Source organism: Streptopelia decaocto (assembly GCF_964273445.1).
Source record: "Streptopelia decaocto genome assembly, chromosome: 2".
Taxonomy (NCBI): Eukaryota; Metazoa; Chordata; class Aves; order Columbiformes; family Columbidae; genus Streptopelia; species Streptopelia decaocto.
Genome location: NC_138655.1, coordinates 109,963,514 through 109,983,714, shown reverse-complemented (window position 1 = coordinate 109,983,714; position 20,201 = coordinate 109,963,514). Strand labels below are relative to the sequence as shown.

At 37.2% G+C, this 20,201-nt stretch overlaps 1 protein-coding gene across 1 annotated transcript in view; it reads right to left on the bottom strand.

Moving 5' to 3' along the window:
* Positions 1 to 20,201, bottom strand: part of SUGCT (succinyl-CoA:glutarate-CoA transferase) — a gene marked incomplete at both ends in the record, with an annotated part of 354,974 nt that overhangs the window by 305,898 nt on the left and 28,875 nt on the right. The window contains one exon of the mRNA XM_082046307.1: positions 7,017 to 7,108. Within this exon, the coding sequence (XP_081902433.1) occupies positions 7,017 to 7,108 (92 nt within the window). The remainder of the gene's footprint in view (positions 1 to 7,016; positions 7,109 to 20,201) is intronic.

Genomic DNA, 20,201 nt, shown 5'->3' with positions numbered 1-20,201 from the left:
GGATAAAAGGCTGTAGTACATTATTTTCTATGTAAGATGGAAAATCTGTTCTTTTATTCGTATCATAAAAGTGACCGAAAAAATATGACAATATTTTTTTTAAAAGTCTCAGTTGCTGTCATTCAAACTGCAGTAATTATTAGTCTGTGACTATCTATAGCCTAGATATTAAGGATGATGTATAAACCACACACCATTAAGGTGAACACTGCTTTAGGAAGTACTTCTTATATGAAGAATCTCTTATTTCTTCCTTCTCTGCACTCTACACTAAGCTACTTCAACTTCCCCATGGAAAGGGCAAATCTCTTCCATCTCTTTATCACTCTCCTTGTACCCAGCTCTGGGGAAAAACAGGAAAGGAAATTCTTTATATTTATACATGTAGGCCTGCTGAGAAAACTTATTAGCACATGCGAAGGTTTTTGGTCCTCAGAGCTATCATTGAGAAACACAAATGAAAAATAAATATTTCCACCATATTATCTGCTGCAAGTTCTCAGTTTGTTAAATTGTTCTTTCTTCATTACAACAAAGACATTGGGATGAGAAGAAATCAAAAAGACTTTAGATTTTGCAAATAGATGTGCAGCAACATCCTTAGTTCGAAAACACTTCCCACTGTTTTCAAAGTGTCATTAATTGCACCCTTGACAAAGAAAACTACACTTCAAAGATATGAAAATCAGGATTATTTTAGTAGATTGTTACATAAGAATTTGTCTTCTCAAGCCTCAATTCTGGCACTTTCCTCATCAAGTACTGAACTAGCTAATGCTTTAAAGCAAACACTTCCTTTGCACCAGTAAAAAGTTCACCTTTATTTGTAAAAATCCTTTCACAATTTCCCCTCATACAGCACTCCTACAAACTACTAGCGCTATACTGCTATATTATTTTTAAGACATTGGCTTTACTTCATCCTAACACTCCACAATTTATAATTCTGCAGCAGTCTACACGATTTCTATTTTTCCTTAGTCTTTCTACCAAGATCCATGAGCAGCTGCCATTTTTCACGCTTTAATCAGCTTCTTATGTCTACCTGCAAAATAAACCCGCCTTTCTGTGACAGGATATACAGCTCTAAGTACTGTGAAATGGATTCATTCAGATTTTCATCTCTATCCTGCAGAACAAGGGATATGAAGCTACTTTACATGAAGGATATAGCTTCACACACTCAGAAATACCTTCCTTCATTGGTAAAATCTCTCATCACAGTCAGAGTTTGATGGGACAGCTGTACTTTTGTGTAGCTAACATTATACTAGTTCCCTGAGCAACGGATCTATACAGTACCTTTCATTCAAGCAAGCTACTTTAAAACAAACACCACTACCACCACCCCTGCGAGCAAAAAGTGATATATAATTGTTCTGGTAGAAGGACAAAACATAACCCTAGTCAGGGAAAAAGTGCTTTAAGCAAACAAAGCTGCCATGGAGGCTGAAGGGCTGGGTTGAATCCTAATTAAGGGCAGCACCAGGACATTCCCTTTCCTCGTTTGGAAAGATGCAGATTCACTCCAGTAGAGCAGACCTTTCCTTCTGTCACTGCACATTGCTCAATCTTAACACCAGTTTATACTTGTATTCCTAATTTTTGCTGTTTGCTAAATTCCTTACAATTTGTCAACACATTCTGGGCCCAGAGATAGCCACAACACATTTTGGAAACTTCCTTCCCCAAGTCTTTTCTTTGCCCTTGGACATAATTTCTCTTCCCAAACTTACATCAGCAATATAAAAACAAACCATTAAAAATTGAAATTGTTCTGAAATGACATACTTAATAAAAATATTTTAAGTCCAGTAGTCTTTACAGATGGGAAATAGCTGCTGAAGCTAATATGAACCAGCAATGGCTATATTTTTCAACAGCTCTGAGCTATACACCACGTGCAATCTTGTTGCAGTTGGTTTGGTTTTAAGCTGAAAAAGGGTCCCTCCGGTATTGTAGATCCCAATCATGTCTCACTGTTTCATGTTCAGTAAAACAAAAGCATTTCTTCAGTTAGAAAGAAAGTTTACTGAATAGACCACACCACCATACAGATACCCAGAATACTGAAAATTGTGTGCAATAGTCCTGTTGGAGATGGAAGGGAATTTGTATGCAAAATGGTTTTTATTTAATTTCAAGTTGTTGCCTTAATGAGTCATAGAAATTTTCAAAGGAATATTCATCTGGCACTGATGTATCGGAACATATTAAGTAAAAGCTTTCTATTCATCAAATATGAAACTTGTATGTGGTATTAAACCAGGAAATATCTATAAATTATGTCATCCAAGACAATAAAAGTGTCAGTGTAAACTCTGTCCTTTTAGTATATTTGAAATTATTAAAATTAAAATTAAAAAAAAAATTATGTGGCCCGAAGGATCTACTTTTATTCAAAATGAGTTTGTGGTACCAGTTTACACAAAACAGATTCCCCGCTTATTGCTTGTAAATTCTCTTAAACACACTAGAATTTCAAATTTCACAGGTGTCATACATTTCTAATACAGAAGTAATCAAGTACATGCGTAAGAACTTGAATTTCATGCAGGTTTTCTGCACATGAAAACATGGCTTAGAGAAAGCATTCTACTGAATGTGTTTTGTACAATGAACAAAACCACCACTGGCACAAATGCGGTTGTTTGTGCCTGTAATTTTGCAATATTGCAAAAGTTTGATTTTAAGGTTCAGAACTTTGCTCAAAAGCATTTCAAAGTAATCAGCATTAGGTCGTTTCAGTAACAAGTATTTCCTAGGGAAAAAAAAAAAGAAGCAATACATTCAAAATTTCTTTATGCAGGAATCTTCCCTCAGATCTTAAAAAAATCAGAGGTATAAAGTATATCATCACGTCTCCCACTCAAGAGGTTTACACTGTTTGCCAAATGTGGTATTATTGTGTATCTTTGATGCATTCCACATTTGTATTACAGTATCTTTATCTCCATAATAAAAAGGTAACTTGGATAAAATACACACATATTAGTCAAACTTCCATCCTTTCCACTGTGTTCTCTTCACTGCCTCAAAAATAATAGTGTTACACGAAATACAAAGTACTGAAGAACATGAATGTTACATGTATGACAGACTTAAAGTCTAAGTTTTGCTCAAAATCCTGTGCTGGTAATAGACTGATTTCATGGCTTTAATATTAAGACTTTACTGACTGGAGGCATGGCCTCAATACCCAATAAAGTCATGGGATCTGCAACAGTACACTGCCTTCTGAGACATTAAAACAGAAGCCAGATAGTTGTACCGAACTAAAATTCACAACATGAAACCTCTCTAACCTTAAATGGAATGTGCATTGCTATTAGTTCTATCCATTTAAAAAATGACACATACAGAACATAATTTAAGTGTTCTATTATTAAAATGATTTGTGAGGAGCTTTAAGTATGTTTTAACATGCCCCAAAATTAAGCACCTCAGTGATATATGTAGAGGCTTTGTTGCTGCTGCTCAAATTCCTTATAATTTGTCTACTGTGTCAGCTGATACCTTTAAGACTATCCTGCACACACATTTGATGGCTTGTTTACTGAAGGGAAGTTTCCACAGCGCACTGTTACACCGATGTTATTATGCTGATTATCTAGCTACTCCAGTGCAATACAAACCCAACATTATCTGTTATAATTTTTTCTCCATATTGTAAGACTGGTATTTTCAATTTTAAAGAAAAAAAAATAAACATACTCTAGTTTACTAGGGTATGCTTCGAATTATCGTGTTACTTTTAGTATACGAATTCCATGTCATCTGATCAACAAATAATTCAATGTTTAATATAGAAAAACAGCATGAAAAAGTAAGATTCTTTTTTCTTCAAATGTAGAACATGGAAGATTTTACTATTAATAATACCTTGTTATTTTAAAGTTACTTTCAAACAAGCATACAATATGATTTTAAAGCCACTTGAGTAAATTTTCACTACAACAACAAAGGCAAACTTCTGCTTCTTTGGAGTCATTGGTCACTTAGGTCTTTGAAACAAAAATGTCCCTCTATACATCAGAAAATGGTTTTGAGATATTGATGAAATAATATATGACCAATTTCAAATAAAGAAAAATAAGAAGCAAGTTTTAGCATGTTTATTTTAATCATGCAAGAGAATGACTAAGTTTGAATGAGTTGTTAAAAGCCCCCCATGAACAGACAGAACTGTTAATAACAATGATTAAATTATTCCTATGATACATCGCCTCAAGTCCTTCTGAGGCAATGCGAACATCTAGATTTCCAGTATAAATATTAATACAACCTTTTATTAAAATCCATCTTCATAATGGCCACTGAAGAGTATCCTCTGATAATACAACTTACAGGTACTTTTTTAGTATAACACTTGTATGTCCTGTTATTCACATATCAATGAAAAGCTTTACAAGAGTCCTGTTTTTTTCAATTTTTCAACATACTTTCCTTTATTCATGTAATGCTAACAACATTTGCCCCCTTCTAACAGCTTATCTTCCCATTTAATTTTCTTTGGTATATTTTGAGGTGTGCATTTAGTTTCTGGCATTGTATTGCAAGTACTAAACTTTACTCTACAGATACCAGAGTCAGAATGTAAAGATTACTTATGCTACAGTTACTGTGATCAGTCATTGGTTTATGTATATGCGCATTCTACATTTGAAGAGAAGTATCTGTAAGGAACGCACTCAACTTGATGTCTTCTTGTGTTCTGAGATGGGGTATCCTATGGGTACGTGTCGTGGTTTAATCCAAGCTAGCAATACAACCACGATAGCCACTCACTCGCCCCCTTTGCCATCCCCCTCCCCCAACAGGGGAAAGAATCAAAAGGAAAGAGAGAAACTTGGATTGAGATAAACACAGTTTAACAAAATAACAAAATAGTAATACACTACTAGTAAATATATATATTAAACAGAACTAAAAGATACTCAAGGCAATTCCTCATGAACATGCTGAGCAGCCAGTCCCAGGATAAGAGCACCTGGTCCCAAAGTCAACCCCAGAGAGAGAAAAGAGAAGAAAAAAGGGCAGAAAGGCCCTTTGCAAAATGGCAAAAGCCAGATTAAATGTCCTGCACCAAAAACTTCTCTGGCTCTGACAAAAAAGAGCAAAGATAAGAGAGCAAACCAAAAGGTCTTAACTCTCCTTAAATAGAAAGCATGACACTAATGGGATGGAATACTCTTACTGATCAGTCTGGATGTCAGTCAAGCTCTGTCCCATCCATGCCCCACTTCCCAGCTGCTTCACATCTGTGGGCAGAGCTCAGAGTGTCCTTGGCTCTCACACCAGAGCAATTAAAAACATTAGCTCTGTGTTATCTCTTGTTCTCAAACTAAGTCCAAATAATGAGTGTGCTAGCTATGGAAAATACAAGTTTCTAACTGCATGAAGAAAATTAAGCCTTTTTCAGTCAAACCAGCACAGTACGTATCATTAATATAGCAGCAATGAGCAAGCAGCCTTAGGACACCAGGGACAGCATGTTTCAGTTTCCTCAGTCAAGCAATGCTTGACCTTTTTTTGTTTGTTGTTTTTGTTTGTTTTTGGTTTTGCTAATGGAAAGAAGGACTCTGGAAATATAATTGCCACAAGCAGAGTTCTGATGCTTGCCATTGTTCTCAGTAGAAAACAAGTCTATTTGCAGAATATCAGTCCTACAGTAGAGTTACATCCAGATCAGGCATGGTTAGCTTTCAACAACCTACTCAAACACAAATATCTGACACTTGAGTACAGAAACTTGATGAAATACTGGTTTACCTAAGGCATGCAATTGTCATACTCTAAAGATCTGCTTCCAGAGTATCAGGACCACCACCACACATGACGATCTAGTGTTTATGAAGCATAGAACAGGCTTGTAAGACTGCGCCACCTGGGAAGTGACATGTGGAGACCACATTCCCTGCATCTTTAGGTGATTCAAGACAGCTTAGGTAAATGGTTATTTGACTAGCACTTTTCTGAGCTCAAGACACACATTCTAGGTATCCCTGGAATCCAGATACCAAACTACCTCTCTAACACTTCCTGCACTAGTTCAGCTATTAAGGATCTTGGACATCAGTGGGAACAGCAGCACGATCTTTTCCAGAACAGAACCACAGAATGGTTGGGGTTGGAAGGGACCTCTGGAGATCATCTAGTCCAACCCACCTGCTAAAGCAGGTTCACCCAGAGCAGATCACACAGGAATGTGTCCAGGTGGGTTTTGAATGTCTCCAGAGAAGCAGACTCCACAACCTCTCTGGGCAGCCTGTTCCAGTGCTCTGGCACCATCAAGGTAAAGAAGTTTTTCCTCATACTCAGATGGAACCTCCTGTGCTTCAGTCTGTGCCCTTTGACCCTCACCCTGTCATTGGGCATCACTGAAAGGATTCTGGTCCCATCCTCTTGACATCCAGCCCTGAGATATTTATAAACATTTATGAGATCCCCTCTCAGCCTTCTCTTCTCCAGGCTGAACAGATCCAGCTCTCTCAGTCTCTCCTTATAAGAAAGGTGCTCTAGTCCCTTCATCATCTTCATAGCCCAAACCACTAATGGCATCTCTCTGCTCATTTTCAGGCAGGATGATTGAAAAGACAGTTTGTCAGAGTTATCTGGATGGCTTCACAATTCCTTCTTTTAAAGAGGGAATACCAATACCAAAGCATGGGTGAGATTTCCCACACATGTAGGGTTCCATCATCCAGGTGGCAACAATGTGTCTGTTACAGCTCTTGAAGTGACTACAAGTGGCCAGAACAGGTTAGCATAAACTCTCAGTTTATCCACTGGAGATTTAGGATACCATTTTTCTTCCATTTTTTGTTTCTTGGGCATTGGCTTTGCCTGGATTGAAATACCTGAAGGACATAAGCACTACAATTTTCTTAGATTACCAGAGATAAGACCTCTTGTTGGACTCAGGAGGGTGTGCATAACAGACGTGTTAGTACAGGCTAACTTACTCCATGCAGCATCAAGTTTTAGTATATGGTATAAAGATTTTATTAACATACCTCATGACCTGTGATATGCATGAGACCAGAAATGGCAGCTGCAATGGAGTCATATCCACCTCTCTGAACCATTGGACCAGTCTGACCATAACCTAAAACAGGAGAGAACAATTAGTAATTCAATCAAGGACAAGTACAACATAAACACATATTACTATTTAAGTACAAAAAGGAACCAGCTAGTATTTCTCATCAGCTTTTTTTCATAAGTTGTCCAGATTGTGCCAGCAATGAATGCTATTGTATTCTATTTATTCCTGCACATATTTAATAGTAAACAGTTGGTTTTGTCCTGTGCAGGTTGATGTGTTTAATCTTAATTCTAGTCAGCCTCCTGGCCCTGCTATGTTTCATTCACTTTGGATGAGATTCCTTCTTCAGTTTGCTGGGTCAGCTGAGGTGGGATTCAGATGTCATTTCAGAGGCTCTGTGGTATCTCTACAGGTCTCCTGCTGCTGTCCAACAAGGCCCATGTTGTCTGTATTATATCTCCACTCTGCCATAAAGATATCTTGCATACCTCAAATGATACTAAAACCATTACACCCTGGTTTAGACACATTAATTGCTCCCCTCTTACTTCTCTTACTTTATTTCATATCTGAACAGCGCTATCTTCAAAATAAAATACTGTTCACAACAGAGGGCAAGGCTGGTCCTTCCGTGAGTACACACAATGTGTTTGCAAAGAGTTAGTAACAATGAAATGCAAAATCCAAGAAACTTTTACAGAACTACATAAATACAGTTTTGTTCAGGTATAGATTTAACTTCGAATTAACAGCTGTAGCCAGAAGAATGCTCTCTTGCTTTTCCCTGCTTTATTTCCTCATTCTCTCCCAACAACAACCACAAATTCTTCTAGTTGAGAAAGTCTTGCAGGATCAAATTAAGAGGTTACAAACTCAAATATCAATTCTATTCCACTACCAGCGATTACTGCCTGTCAGTCACAGTATAACCCGATAATTTAGGGCTGAAGTTGGAGGCAGTTCATGTACTGGGCCTATAAAATATAATGACTTTAAGTGGCCAGACAGCCAAGTCTGGTTCTTTGTTATGGAACCAGTGACCACCAACACAGAGAGGACAAGTCAATAGGGAAGGAGCAACATGTTTGATTGCTATTATTAGACCTAATAGAAACTGTCAGAGCACTTAAGAATCAGATTTAACACCCTCTCATCCTCCTCCTCAAAGAAGGAGAAAATTAAAAAGCTCTTCTCATGCTTTCTTTTCCCTTTTCAGATATCTCTAGGAGAAACCCCCTGATTACAGGAGCAAACAGTCAAGAGAAATTTGTCACAGAAAAGATTCCTAGTTTGGTTGGTACTTTTAAGGCAATGTTTCTGTATTACTCTCAGCTGTGAGGACAGTACTGAGAAAAACATAAACACATATACAACAAGATAAAACTTCCTGAATCTCCTAATTCCTTTTAATTGTTTTCCCAGAATAATCTTCTCTATATACAGACAGTCTGGTAGACGTGACAGTCTAAACATTGGCTTTGTTGATTGCAGCACACTATTAAAAATCATTCCTCACTGGGGTAATCTTCCTCAGTTCCCCCACTTGGATCAATGATGTTAAGTAAAAAATCCATAAATGACCTCTACTGTACAGTACAAGAGAATAATGATCACTTCAAACTGGAGTTATAGCACTTTTGTCACTCCAATTAATATTTAGTAAATCATACCAAGTAAAACAATAACCCCCAGCCATACTGATTATATCACAAACTGCCTTAATTACCTGATATTCTCCTTGAGACACCAGACCCACTCACACAAAGCTGAGGAGGAACTAAACTTCTCTACTCAGTGTCACAGAGAAGATCATGATACTACAGCCAGCACACTGACTTTATCAATGTAGACTCAAAAAACATTTTTGAAGTTTCACCACTTTTCTTATGGTCAAATCTGTATCTTATTGACTTCGCTACTCAAAAGAGAGAACAAAAAAGAAAGACAACCTACCAGCTTACCCAGCTTTATTCCAAATCATGTCTCTGACAACAGCTGACTGTGAAACCCTAAAGAGCAACTGGTGACCATTCCTTTCATATTGCACACTTCAGTTTATAGAAAACAGCATTTTCTTTTTCAAAAATAACAGGAATAGCAAATAAAATATTGTGGATGCACCCAAGAATGCTTTGGAGGCCTCTTGGCATATACAATTTTCTCATTGGAATGAACTATAGCATTAAAACAATTTAAATGTGTGGGGCCACTTCAAAAACAAAATCTTGCTCAATAAAAAAAAAAAAGAACAACTCAAAACAACTTTATTGAAGAGTGAAAAGCACATTGTAGTAAGTAAGAAATTATGTACTGGCCTCAATTATTAACAAAGAAAAGACATCTCAGCACATTTACTCACACAAATGTTTTCATAAACAGAAAACATCTGAAAATTAAGCATTTAGTATGTAAATACAACAACTATAAAATGCTTTGCAATTGTCTTCTGGTAAGGACAAACACTGATTCTTCATACACTGTATTCAAAAAATGTGATGAGAAAAAAAAGTCATGCATTTTTCTAGTGGTATTTTAGAAATACATTTTTTAAGTCTTTTTCACACATTACAACAGCCTGGTTTCAGAATAATAGTTATTATTTAATGGTTTTCTGGTTAAAATTATAGGTTCTAAGGAGTATTTAATTAGTTTTCACAGGCTGCAACAGATCAAAAAGAAAAAAAAACACAAAACCAAAAACATTATTCTGCTTTTGATCTGAACTCTGAATTGACAAAGCTAGTGTGGGGACAAAAGCACCAGAAATTGTTTGCCCCAGGAATGACAGACATATAAAATGCCTGGAAGAAGAGGTAGCCGTCTAACTGTAAGAGTTAAGTCACAATTTGATATTACTACAAATGAAAGATCTCACTATTCAGATAAAAATCAAAGGCTGAACATTATTATTCTAGCAAACTACACAGGTCAACGGAGCAACCCAGTGCAGATGTTTTAGAAATAACTATGAACACAAATACAAAAAGTTTGAGGGAAATCAAAAAATCATATTCAGAAAACTTTCAGCCTGGTATACAGATCTCACTATAACTAATATATACACATGTGTATACTTACACACATATGTTTATACATGTGTGTATAGATATATATAAAAATATGTAAAACAACTTCTTAAAGATATAAAAATGCCACCCAAACTTTATTTGTCCAAATACCCTGCGTTCCTTCTCATTTGAATTCAGCATGTAAAAGTGCAGATTTGCAACCATACATGCTTAACCCTAAATATAGAGATATGGATTTGATGGGTGGGCTGTTTTGTGGAGGAGGAACTGGCTGGATGGTTGCATCCAGAGAGGAATGGTCAATGGCTCAATGTCTGGATGACACCAGTGACAAGAGGGGTCCCTCAGGGGTTCATACTGGGAGCAATACAGTTTAATATCTTCATCAGTGACACAGACAGTGGGATTGAGTGCACCCTCAGCAAGTTTGTGCATGACACCAAGCTGAGTGGAGCAGCTGACACACCTCAGGGATGGGATGCCATCCAGAGGGACCTGGACAAGCTGGAGTAGTGGGCCCATGCAAACCTCATGAGGTTCAACAAGGCCAAGTGCAAGGTCCTGCACCTGGGTCAGGGCGACACCCAGTATCAATACAGGCTGGGGGATGCAGGGATGGAGAGCAGCTCTGCAAAAAAGGGTCCTGTTGGATGAAAGATTAGACATGAGCTGCCAATGTGCGCTTGCAGCCCAGAAGACAAATCGTGTCTTGGGCTGCATCAAAAGAAGAGTGGCCAGCAGGTCAAGGGAGGTGATTCTGCCCCTCTGCTCTGCTGAGACCCCACCTAGAATCCTGTGTCCAGTTCTGGAGCCCTCAGTACAGGAAAGACATGGACCTGTTGGAGAGGGGTCAGAGGAGGCCACAAAAATGATCAGAGGGCTGGAACAGCTCTGCTGTGAGGACAGGCTGAGAGAGTTGGGGTTGCTAAACCTGGAGAAGGCTCTGGGGAGACCTTATTGTGGCCTTTCAGCACTTAAAGGGGCCTGTAAGAAAGATGGGGACAGACTTTTTAGAAGGGCATGTTACAACAGGACAAGGGGTAATTGATTCTAAACTAAAAGAGGGGAGATTCAGGCTAGACATGAGGAAGACATTTTTATTACAAAGAGGGTGGTAAAGTACTGGAACAGATTGTCCAGGAAGGTGGCAGATGTCTCATCCTTGGAGGCATCCAAGGCCAGGCTGGACAGGGCTCTGAGCAACCTGATCTAGTTGAAGAAAGAAACATAGAATCATTTCAGTTGGAAGAGACCCTCAGGATCACCAAGTCCAACCTGACTCTAGCACTAAACCACATCCCTAAGAACCTTGCCTAAACACCTTTTAAACACCTCCAGGGACAGCAACTCCACCACTTCCCTGGGCAGTCTGTTACAATGCCTGACAACCCTTTCCGTGAAGAATTTTTTCCTTATATCCAATCTGAACCTTCCCTGGTGCAACTTGAGGCCATTTCCTCTTGTCCTATCACTTGCTACTTGGAAGAAGAGACCAAAACCCTCCATGCTACAACCTCCTTTCAGGTAGTTGTAGACAGCGATAAGGTCTCCCCTCAGCCTCCTTTTCTCTAGGCTAAACAGCCTCAGCTTGCTCAACCGCTCCTCATAAGACTTGCACTTATTGCAGGGGGGTTGGACTAGGTGACCTTTGAAGGTCACTTCCAACCCAAACTATTCTATGACTCTATGATAGGCTACTATTTAGTATAATGTAGTTAGTGGCTTATCAAGTTTAGATACTACAGAAGATAGTTTAAGGTAAAAAGATAATCCCTGTTGAATACAGAAAGAATAGACTTCACAGCTATGATGTCTGAAGACAAAACAAGACAACTGATTACACTCTTCTCTGACTACCTTCTCATGGAGTTGTCTTCCTTACACTACACTAAGTATTTAAGTAGTCTCTTTCTACCACTGAAGAATTTATCTTGGTCTCTTAAATCCAGTTAATGCATTTTTATTTCAGGGAATATGTTTCAGGGGGAGACAAAAGATTTTAAAACTTAATTTAATAAAACTGAGAATCTTCTAAATCATTTCAGTTGGAGGGGGAGCTACATAGATGCCTAATTTCATGGAGGACTTTAGATCTGTATAAAATGTAATTTGGAAAAAAAAAAAAAAAAAAAAAAAAAAACAGAAGAAAGTTGCACCCCCACTAAATCCCTACACTACACCTTGCACTTGGAAGGCCCAATTTATTCTGATACCTGCCACATCCTCACATACCTAAATCTCAAAACTGCTACAATATGAGCTGGTTTGCTCTTTTTCTTTAGAACAAAATGTACACCAATTTCACAATCAAACTGGTCACAAGCCGCAATAACCTCCAGCACCTTCTAAAAATTGTCATTGTCAAAGCATTATTTAATCTGCATAGCAAGCATTTAAAACCACCAGAAACACAAACTCCAGCTGTCTACTAGAGGACTATTCGCTTATTCAGCATTGTCACTTTACACCAAAATATTGCTGTTCCTGTCCTGAACCTGCAGCCAAGTCCATCTTGTACATGAGTACCTTCATCATCTTTACCTTTTTGTGAGCAAGAAAAATGAACTGGGTATGAGACAAGTATGAAAGAACAAGTTGCACTGGCTACCTTGGGTCAGCTTAAGGGAAACATGGGCCTTTAGGGCAGGCATTTGCAGAGTGAATACCACAGCTTTCCACCAGCAACTCTGTATCCTTACCTCAGAGAAGAATGGAGAAAGTGACCTTACTGGCTATATTTAGCATCTCCTGTTTCTCAGAACTTTCCAAGTAGTTAAAGATAAATTTGCAGCTGAAAATTTCAAAAGAATGTTCTTAAGATCTCCACCATCTTTGTTCCTGTATCTGTTTTTTTTTCCATATTTTGGGGAAAAGGACAATTAAAGTTTCATAAAATAAGGCAGCTAATACAGTATAATGCAGCTCACAGCTGTTCTAAAGAAAAGCCTCAACTTGTTTGATGGCAACAAAAGAAGGCTTAAGATGCCTAAAAAAATATTTATCTAGCAAAACAAAGATAACCATGTCATGACAAACAGTAAATTATAAGAGCACTAAGACCTTCAGCACTGGCTGAAGAAGTAACTTTATGCAAGACACTAATTGCAACTGATTGAAGATTTATTTGGTAAACTGAATTGAAACAAGTAAGTTTCCCGTAAATATTGGCAATATAAGTCCATTATAATTAAAACTAAGAGTGAGACTGTTGCTATTATCTGATTAAATTACATCCTAATTAAGACATCACAATTCCTGACAAAGGCAAGGACTGAAAGTATTTATTGTCCCCAGATTTTTCTGGTTGGAACAGAGAGACCTAGCAAAATAAAGACACTCTCCAATGGGAAATAAATCTTAGCTACTTCTCTAAGCTTGGTGTGACATTCCTGCTCTGATGAAAGGGGATCCAATTACCCTGAAACACAGAAGTCACCTCTGACACAAGAAAGCAAATGATTTCTGTGCTTAGTGTACAAGTGTCATGTGATGGCACTCAAGCTCTGGAACAGAGCACAGGAAAAATGATAATATTTGCAGGCATCATATGGGACAAAAGTTTGGAAAAAAATAACATGTCATAACAAACTACTGCTAGTTTATCTACTTCAAAATGGTCAATATATTTATCACATAAGAGAGACATACTTTGCTTCGGAATCCACTCTAAATGATTCTGTTCTGAGAGACAGAAATAAATATTATGAAGTGAGAAAGGTCAGGCTGAAGATTAGGAAAATGTAATAACAGTAAAAGCTGTTAGACTGAACAAAAGTGTTATTAGTGAAGCTGCCAAATGCCAGATGCTCAAAAATGTCACACTAAATTCCAAAATGCTAGCAAAAACTGTTTCCAAAAAGAACTCTGTTAGAAAAACAGACTAACGTGTCTTTCCAGGTTTGACTTTATAATACCATGTCAGCTACAACATAGCTTTATTTCATTTTTGCCAGATGACAGTTGGATTTTTAGCTACACTTATGGCAGACATTCTTCATAAATTTTAAGCAAGCAGGCAAACCAAATAAACAACTTTGTCCCAGACAAAGTTCCATGTGTTTGTAGATCCTGTGCTATTCCAAGACATGTACTAAACACACATTTGGACACCCCATTTGCTTGCTTAGGAGTTACTGATGATATGATGACAGGATTCCTAACATGTGTATAAAAACAATTCATTTCAGCCAGGAGCTGCTTGACAGCATCTGGGATAAACAGACACCACTGTCGCAATATCATCACTTAGAGCACAATCACTCTAAAACCAATATTTTTAATGTAGGTTACCTTAGATTCATTTAGGATTTTTAAAAAGTTTAACAAAAATGCTTCTTCATTTCTCAGGTTGTGCATCTGAAATGCATTTGATGAAATTAAACACTTTATCCAGGATAGCAGGTCACAAACACGGCTTGCACCCTCCCCAAAACAACAGAGAAATGAGTGAATCTTTTAAAAGTTACTAAGAGCACAGGAAATGGGAGACAAAAGAACTCATGCAACACCTGAAATTGCTACTTATTTTTTTCAGTACAGTTTTTTTTTTTTCAAGCTAATGATGGCCCTGTAAGTAACTGCTACAGAAAAGTCTGAATATGATTTTCTGTGTCATTAAAAGAAGGGTCAGCATTTCTCATTATGACCTTTGTCCAAAATATTTGTATCACATGCTAGAGAAAACCAAAAGCCATCATTTCTGCACTTCTTCAAGATTTGATAGCATGATAAAACTTTATAAGACTAAATATAAAACACATTGTACTAAAAGGAGAGGAAAAACCAACACGGAGACATGCTGTCAACACAGACGAGTTCCCTGTAGCTCAATTCCCACATGACAAATGACATTACAAAGTCAGCCTGTATAGGATATTCTGAGCAAAACAGAGAAAAATATGTTCAACATAGGCATTGCTACAAATAGGGACTAAGCACTGTCACAAATTCAATCCAGATAGATGGCTATCCCTGCTGAATAACAAATTAATGAGAAACACCTTTTGACTTGTTCTATTGCCAAAACATTCAATTAAAGACAGCTTACATCTTTACTTAATAAAGATTAATGAAACAAGCAGAAGAACACAAGCAATTCTCTGTGATGAGAAAAGCCAAAATCTAACAGACGCATTATATGAAACTTCGCAATGTCAGAGCTGCCAAGTAAGTTAGCAAAATGAGTAACAACTTATGGAAAATGCTTGCCATGTGTCGGTCAGAAGGAAAGGAAGTACGACTTCCTGGTTAGGCAAGTTTGCAGAGATCAGAACCGATACAAAAAAGGTGAAGTCAGAGGAAACTGTCAAGAGATATTAAACTGGTTTTAAAAATAAATAAATAATAAGAGTTTTTTAAAAAGCTTTAGTCAGCAAGCATAAAATCTGATTAATCATTTCATTTCCCATTTGATGATTGTGAATGTGTACAATATATCAATTACTTCTTTTCTTCTACACATGCTAATTTAGACATTCTAATCCTGTACTTTAAATAAAAACAGGTGTTGTAAATTAGAAGGAACAGATACAATAAAATTACTAAATCAAATGCAAAACTTTCTGCTAAGATTTACCTAGTGAAAGACTAAAAATGGACAGATAACAGCCTCTGCCAGTTGTCCAGCTCCCAGGCCTGGGTACCTTGCCTCAAACGACTCCTCTGAAAACAACCACCACACTTCTGGGATACAGCAACAGACTATTTCAAACCACACAAACCTGGCTTTCAACAGGCTTTTAATCAGGCCTGCAAACTTCTGGGCCATATTTTCTAGCTTTTCAACATGCCAAATATAAATTCTTCCTTCCATAATCTAAACTGTAATTACCTATGAGATGCTACTATCACTGTCTTTTGCTAAGTCCCCTGAAGCCTAAATTGTCACCCTCTGAATTTCAAGGCAGGAGCAGCTTCCCAGTCTAAGTGAAGGCATGCTTCTACATGATCTCAAATCAAATGTCACATGTTGACTACTTTCTGAAAACAAAATTTCAATTAAAAGCTTAAATTTTTAGACGACACTCAGATTAAGTACTCAGGCTTTTTTCCCCACCCAGTAAGGATCCTCAGATACACCCAGATTCCACAGCACTGTTTTGCATTTATGCAAATATTCCTAGCTACAAACTCTTAAAGTTAAGAACTCACTCCTTTTACCCTGCTTGGTACAGATACAGCGGATCTTATGACTCCAAATAGCTATATTGTAAAAGCTAATTTTAAAATAGCGAAGGCAATTACTGCTAACAGTGTAGCAGTGGCATTCCCCCAAAATCCATCCAAGTTGCAAAACTTATGCAGAAACCAGCTAAATATTTAGCTGAGCTGCCTGTACTAGCCCCTGCATGTCCTCACCTACTTTGCTAGAACTCCTCCACCCACCTATGCTGTGCTATTACTACTAAAGTAGTGGAGTAAATGTTTGTGAGAAACACCTGGCTAATGCTGGGAATCAGCCAGGAATCAGCAGAAAGATACCAGGCTTCAGCTCAACAGAGGCTAACAATCTTGCTATCTCTCTAGTGAAAAAATGAGTATGAAGAAATGTGTAAGAATGAGTACTAAGTACCACCTACAAGGTGTATTTTCTATTAATATTTATAACGCTATGGCCAAGCAGTACATCATCAAGACAGACTCAGAGAAGTCTCAGCTCTGAGGCCACAGACACACAGTAGCCTCTGATAAGGACACGATTATCCTATGACTGTATGACAGAAATTTTAAGTGACTACCTAATTACATAATTATTTCTCATCTGAATCAGGTAACATTCATTCTAAAGTGGATATTACCTGAAGAGACCTTCATTTGCTGAAGCTGTAAATAGTTTTGTTAATAGACAAATCCATGCAGCAAAGTCCAGTGAAGACACTGACCTTGACTAAGCAGCACTCAGCTGCACCAGAAGGTTGCACCCACACAGGTGTGCGCACACACGAGTACGTTGTACTACAACCCTGAATTCTCCCTCTAAGATCAAACACGTAGTCTCTCAAGGGGCAGCTGAAGCTGGAAAAGAGTGTCAAACAAACCCCAAATCAATACTGATTCGATTCTAAACTTTCCAAACATTTCCTCAAATTTTTAAACTAAATTCATAAAGTTTAATTTCCAAAGAGGATTAAGTTATAGAGAATATGACACATTCTAAAATTACAGGCTGTCCTTTCAACCCAATAATTTCACTGACATTTTTCGAGCCTGATTGCAGTTCTCTTTGGTTTATGCACACAAAATATGTAAACAGCTCAACCCTTACTCAGCTCTAAGAATGAGCACGCACCTACCTCTTATTTCTGAAATAATGAACTGTAATATGAATTTTGTTTGCAGTCCTGATATAACATTAATTTTGTATGCAACCTAACGAAGGTGTAAATCCCAGGTGTAAATCCCAGGTTGAGGTTTAAATGAACTGCTCTTGCAGATCAGATGAAAGTAAGAAGGTGAAGTAACTTACCAGCACATTATAGACTAAGTAAATATAAAAATGAGTTGAAAGAGCCTTTTCTTGGAAATACACACGAAAGTAAGCTTGAACATTCTTAACATTAACAGATTGTCTGATTATATAATGCATAGTCAAATATTACGGCTGCTGATCATTTACAGGAATTTAATATGTGGAGTGGTAAAAAGTAAATGCATCTGGTTACCACAAACAGCTGAATCTAATAACTGATTCATTCAATGTATTGCCTAACTTGAATATTTTTCTACTAACAGATTTTACCAATTGGCTCCTTAGAAAGGGTCATATGTGAAAAAAATCATTGCCTTCACAAAAGAAAAAGTCTGTAGTGGACAACTAATATTTCACATACTTGGGGTTTTTTCCCCTCTATAAAGATTTTCCTAACACAACTACCTCTAATCAAATTGACTCACATCTCATTAATGAGAAACACCTAAAAATAAATATAATACAAAATACAAGAAGATACCAGTTGTTCAATTTGAACAACTTTTTAATTGGATAAAGTACTCAAACATCTTGGGACATCACTTTCTGAAGGTTTTCAGAACTGTAATAAAGTTAATTAGAGCAATTTATAGCAGAGGACATGGTGTCTTTACTTCTAGACTATGTATTTCACTATACTCAGGTTTTTCTGTTTGAATATTAAAAGAAGTTACGATTCATTACCAAATTCACTCCCACATATCTTAAGATCATGACTTTAATTTGACAGAAATAAAAGAAACTGACAAACGATCATATATTACAAACCCTGAGCAAGTACATGATATGTGACACCCTTTCTTATTGTACAAAGAATGTAGTTGCATATGAGTAAGCACCTTTAGTTGCAGTTTCATAAAGTTATTCTGAAAGATGTACTCTCTTACAAGAGAGAACAAAATTTGGCTTCTCATTCTCCTGTTGAAAAGATGGTCAGGGTTCACTGCAAGACGTGATCACAATAGCACCCACTACCCCTGACTTTGCAAGGCCACAAGGACTCTAATCCTGGACAAGAAAGTAATCTTGTCCATTAGAAAGCTTCTCTTAATGTTTAATTGGAATATTTTTTGCTGACATTTTAAGTTATTTCTTGTTCCATGTATCACATGGACAATTCTTCTCTTTAGAATAACTTTAACTTATGGGAAGGCTGTTATCCACAGACCTACTGTCATTACATCCTTACTTTGCAGTGACATCTACAGCTTCCAATGACGAAGTTCTCTCTACAAGACAACTTGCAGGTCAGTGGGTTTCAGCCAACTCTGACATAAACTCCAGGATACAGAATGCTTTTAATGTTCAAGTACATGGAAAAGTGCCAGATACTGCCACCATCTTGGTTTCTAAAAATGAAAAAATATGGGCTATTTTTCAATAGTTTGTGTCTTCTACACTGAAAACTATTTTCTTTGTCTTTGTTCGCTACAGACAAAGTGTTTTATGTTATCACAGAATTTTAAAAACAGAAGTAATGAAGACCATATGCTTACTGGGAAACATTTTCAGGTCAACACCAGCTACTTACAGTCTTCCTACCAATCTAACAACACCCACAGAAAGTACCATGAATGAGCACAAGAAAGACACTGGGTCTTTACACCATTTTAATATGTCATATTGATTTCTTTGGTGAAATCTCAAAACCTCATCATTTTAAACAGCAAAATGAAAGCAAACAAAAAATCCTGCAATCCTCATATGAAATAAATCCATCAGGAAAGGAAAATGATTAATAAAACAACCTAAAGCAGAAAAGAAGGCTACAAGACAGAGGACTCCCTGAAAAATATTTCCTTTGAAAACCAGCACAGAAATCTTTAGTAATAACAAATAAAATGTTTGGTGATCTTTTTGGGGGCCTTCTCATTAGAATATTAGAACTCAAACTCGATATATACTGCTTTGCAAAAGCCTACCACAGGGCTTCTGAAGCTGCTTACAATCTTCCAGCTTTATTTCTGTTAACTTAGCTAGGCACCATTCCAAGTATAATAGCTACTGAAAAATAAACATTAAACCATCAGTAAGTGTCTTCACAATTGTACTGTGTTGCTATGTTGTTCATATTCAGGATTTCAGTGCCTAATCTGGTTTCATTCACTGTAAACTAACCCAGTGTCAAATCTTACAACTCACAGGCTCTTTGTCTGCTATGGTATTTTTCAGTAGAGCAGAGTCCAAAATCCTCAAGTTTCAGATTTTATACAAAATACTGCTAATTTCAGAGTGCTATTTAGATGAAAGAACAAGCAATGAGCATGAAGTCATAAGAAAAATATTACTTCCATGTATAGCTGAAAGTCAATACTTTATTTTAAAGTAAGGAAGAGTTATGACTTGTTCATTAAACTTCATATATGCTTCATATTGAACACGAAATGGGAACACAGTGTTTCAGAACAGCACTGATTTTCAACTGTTTCTTATTCTTAAACTCACAGTACTTTGGACATCCAAACTATGTGTGACTGAAGAAACAACAGTGGAAAAACAGCAAAGTCTTCCTACTAGAATTCTTAATGCCAGAGCAAAAGTCTAGCTCAATTACTTATGGGGGCGGGAAGGGAGGGAGAGCAAATGGAAGCAAATGCACTCTGCCTCCTGTTCATGTGCTGAAGACAGAAGCAGCAACAACTCAAAGATTTAGTGT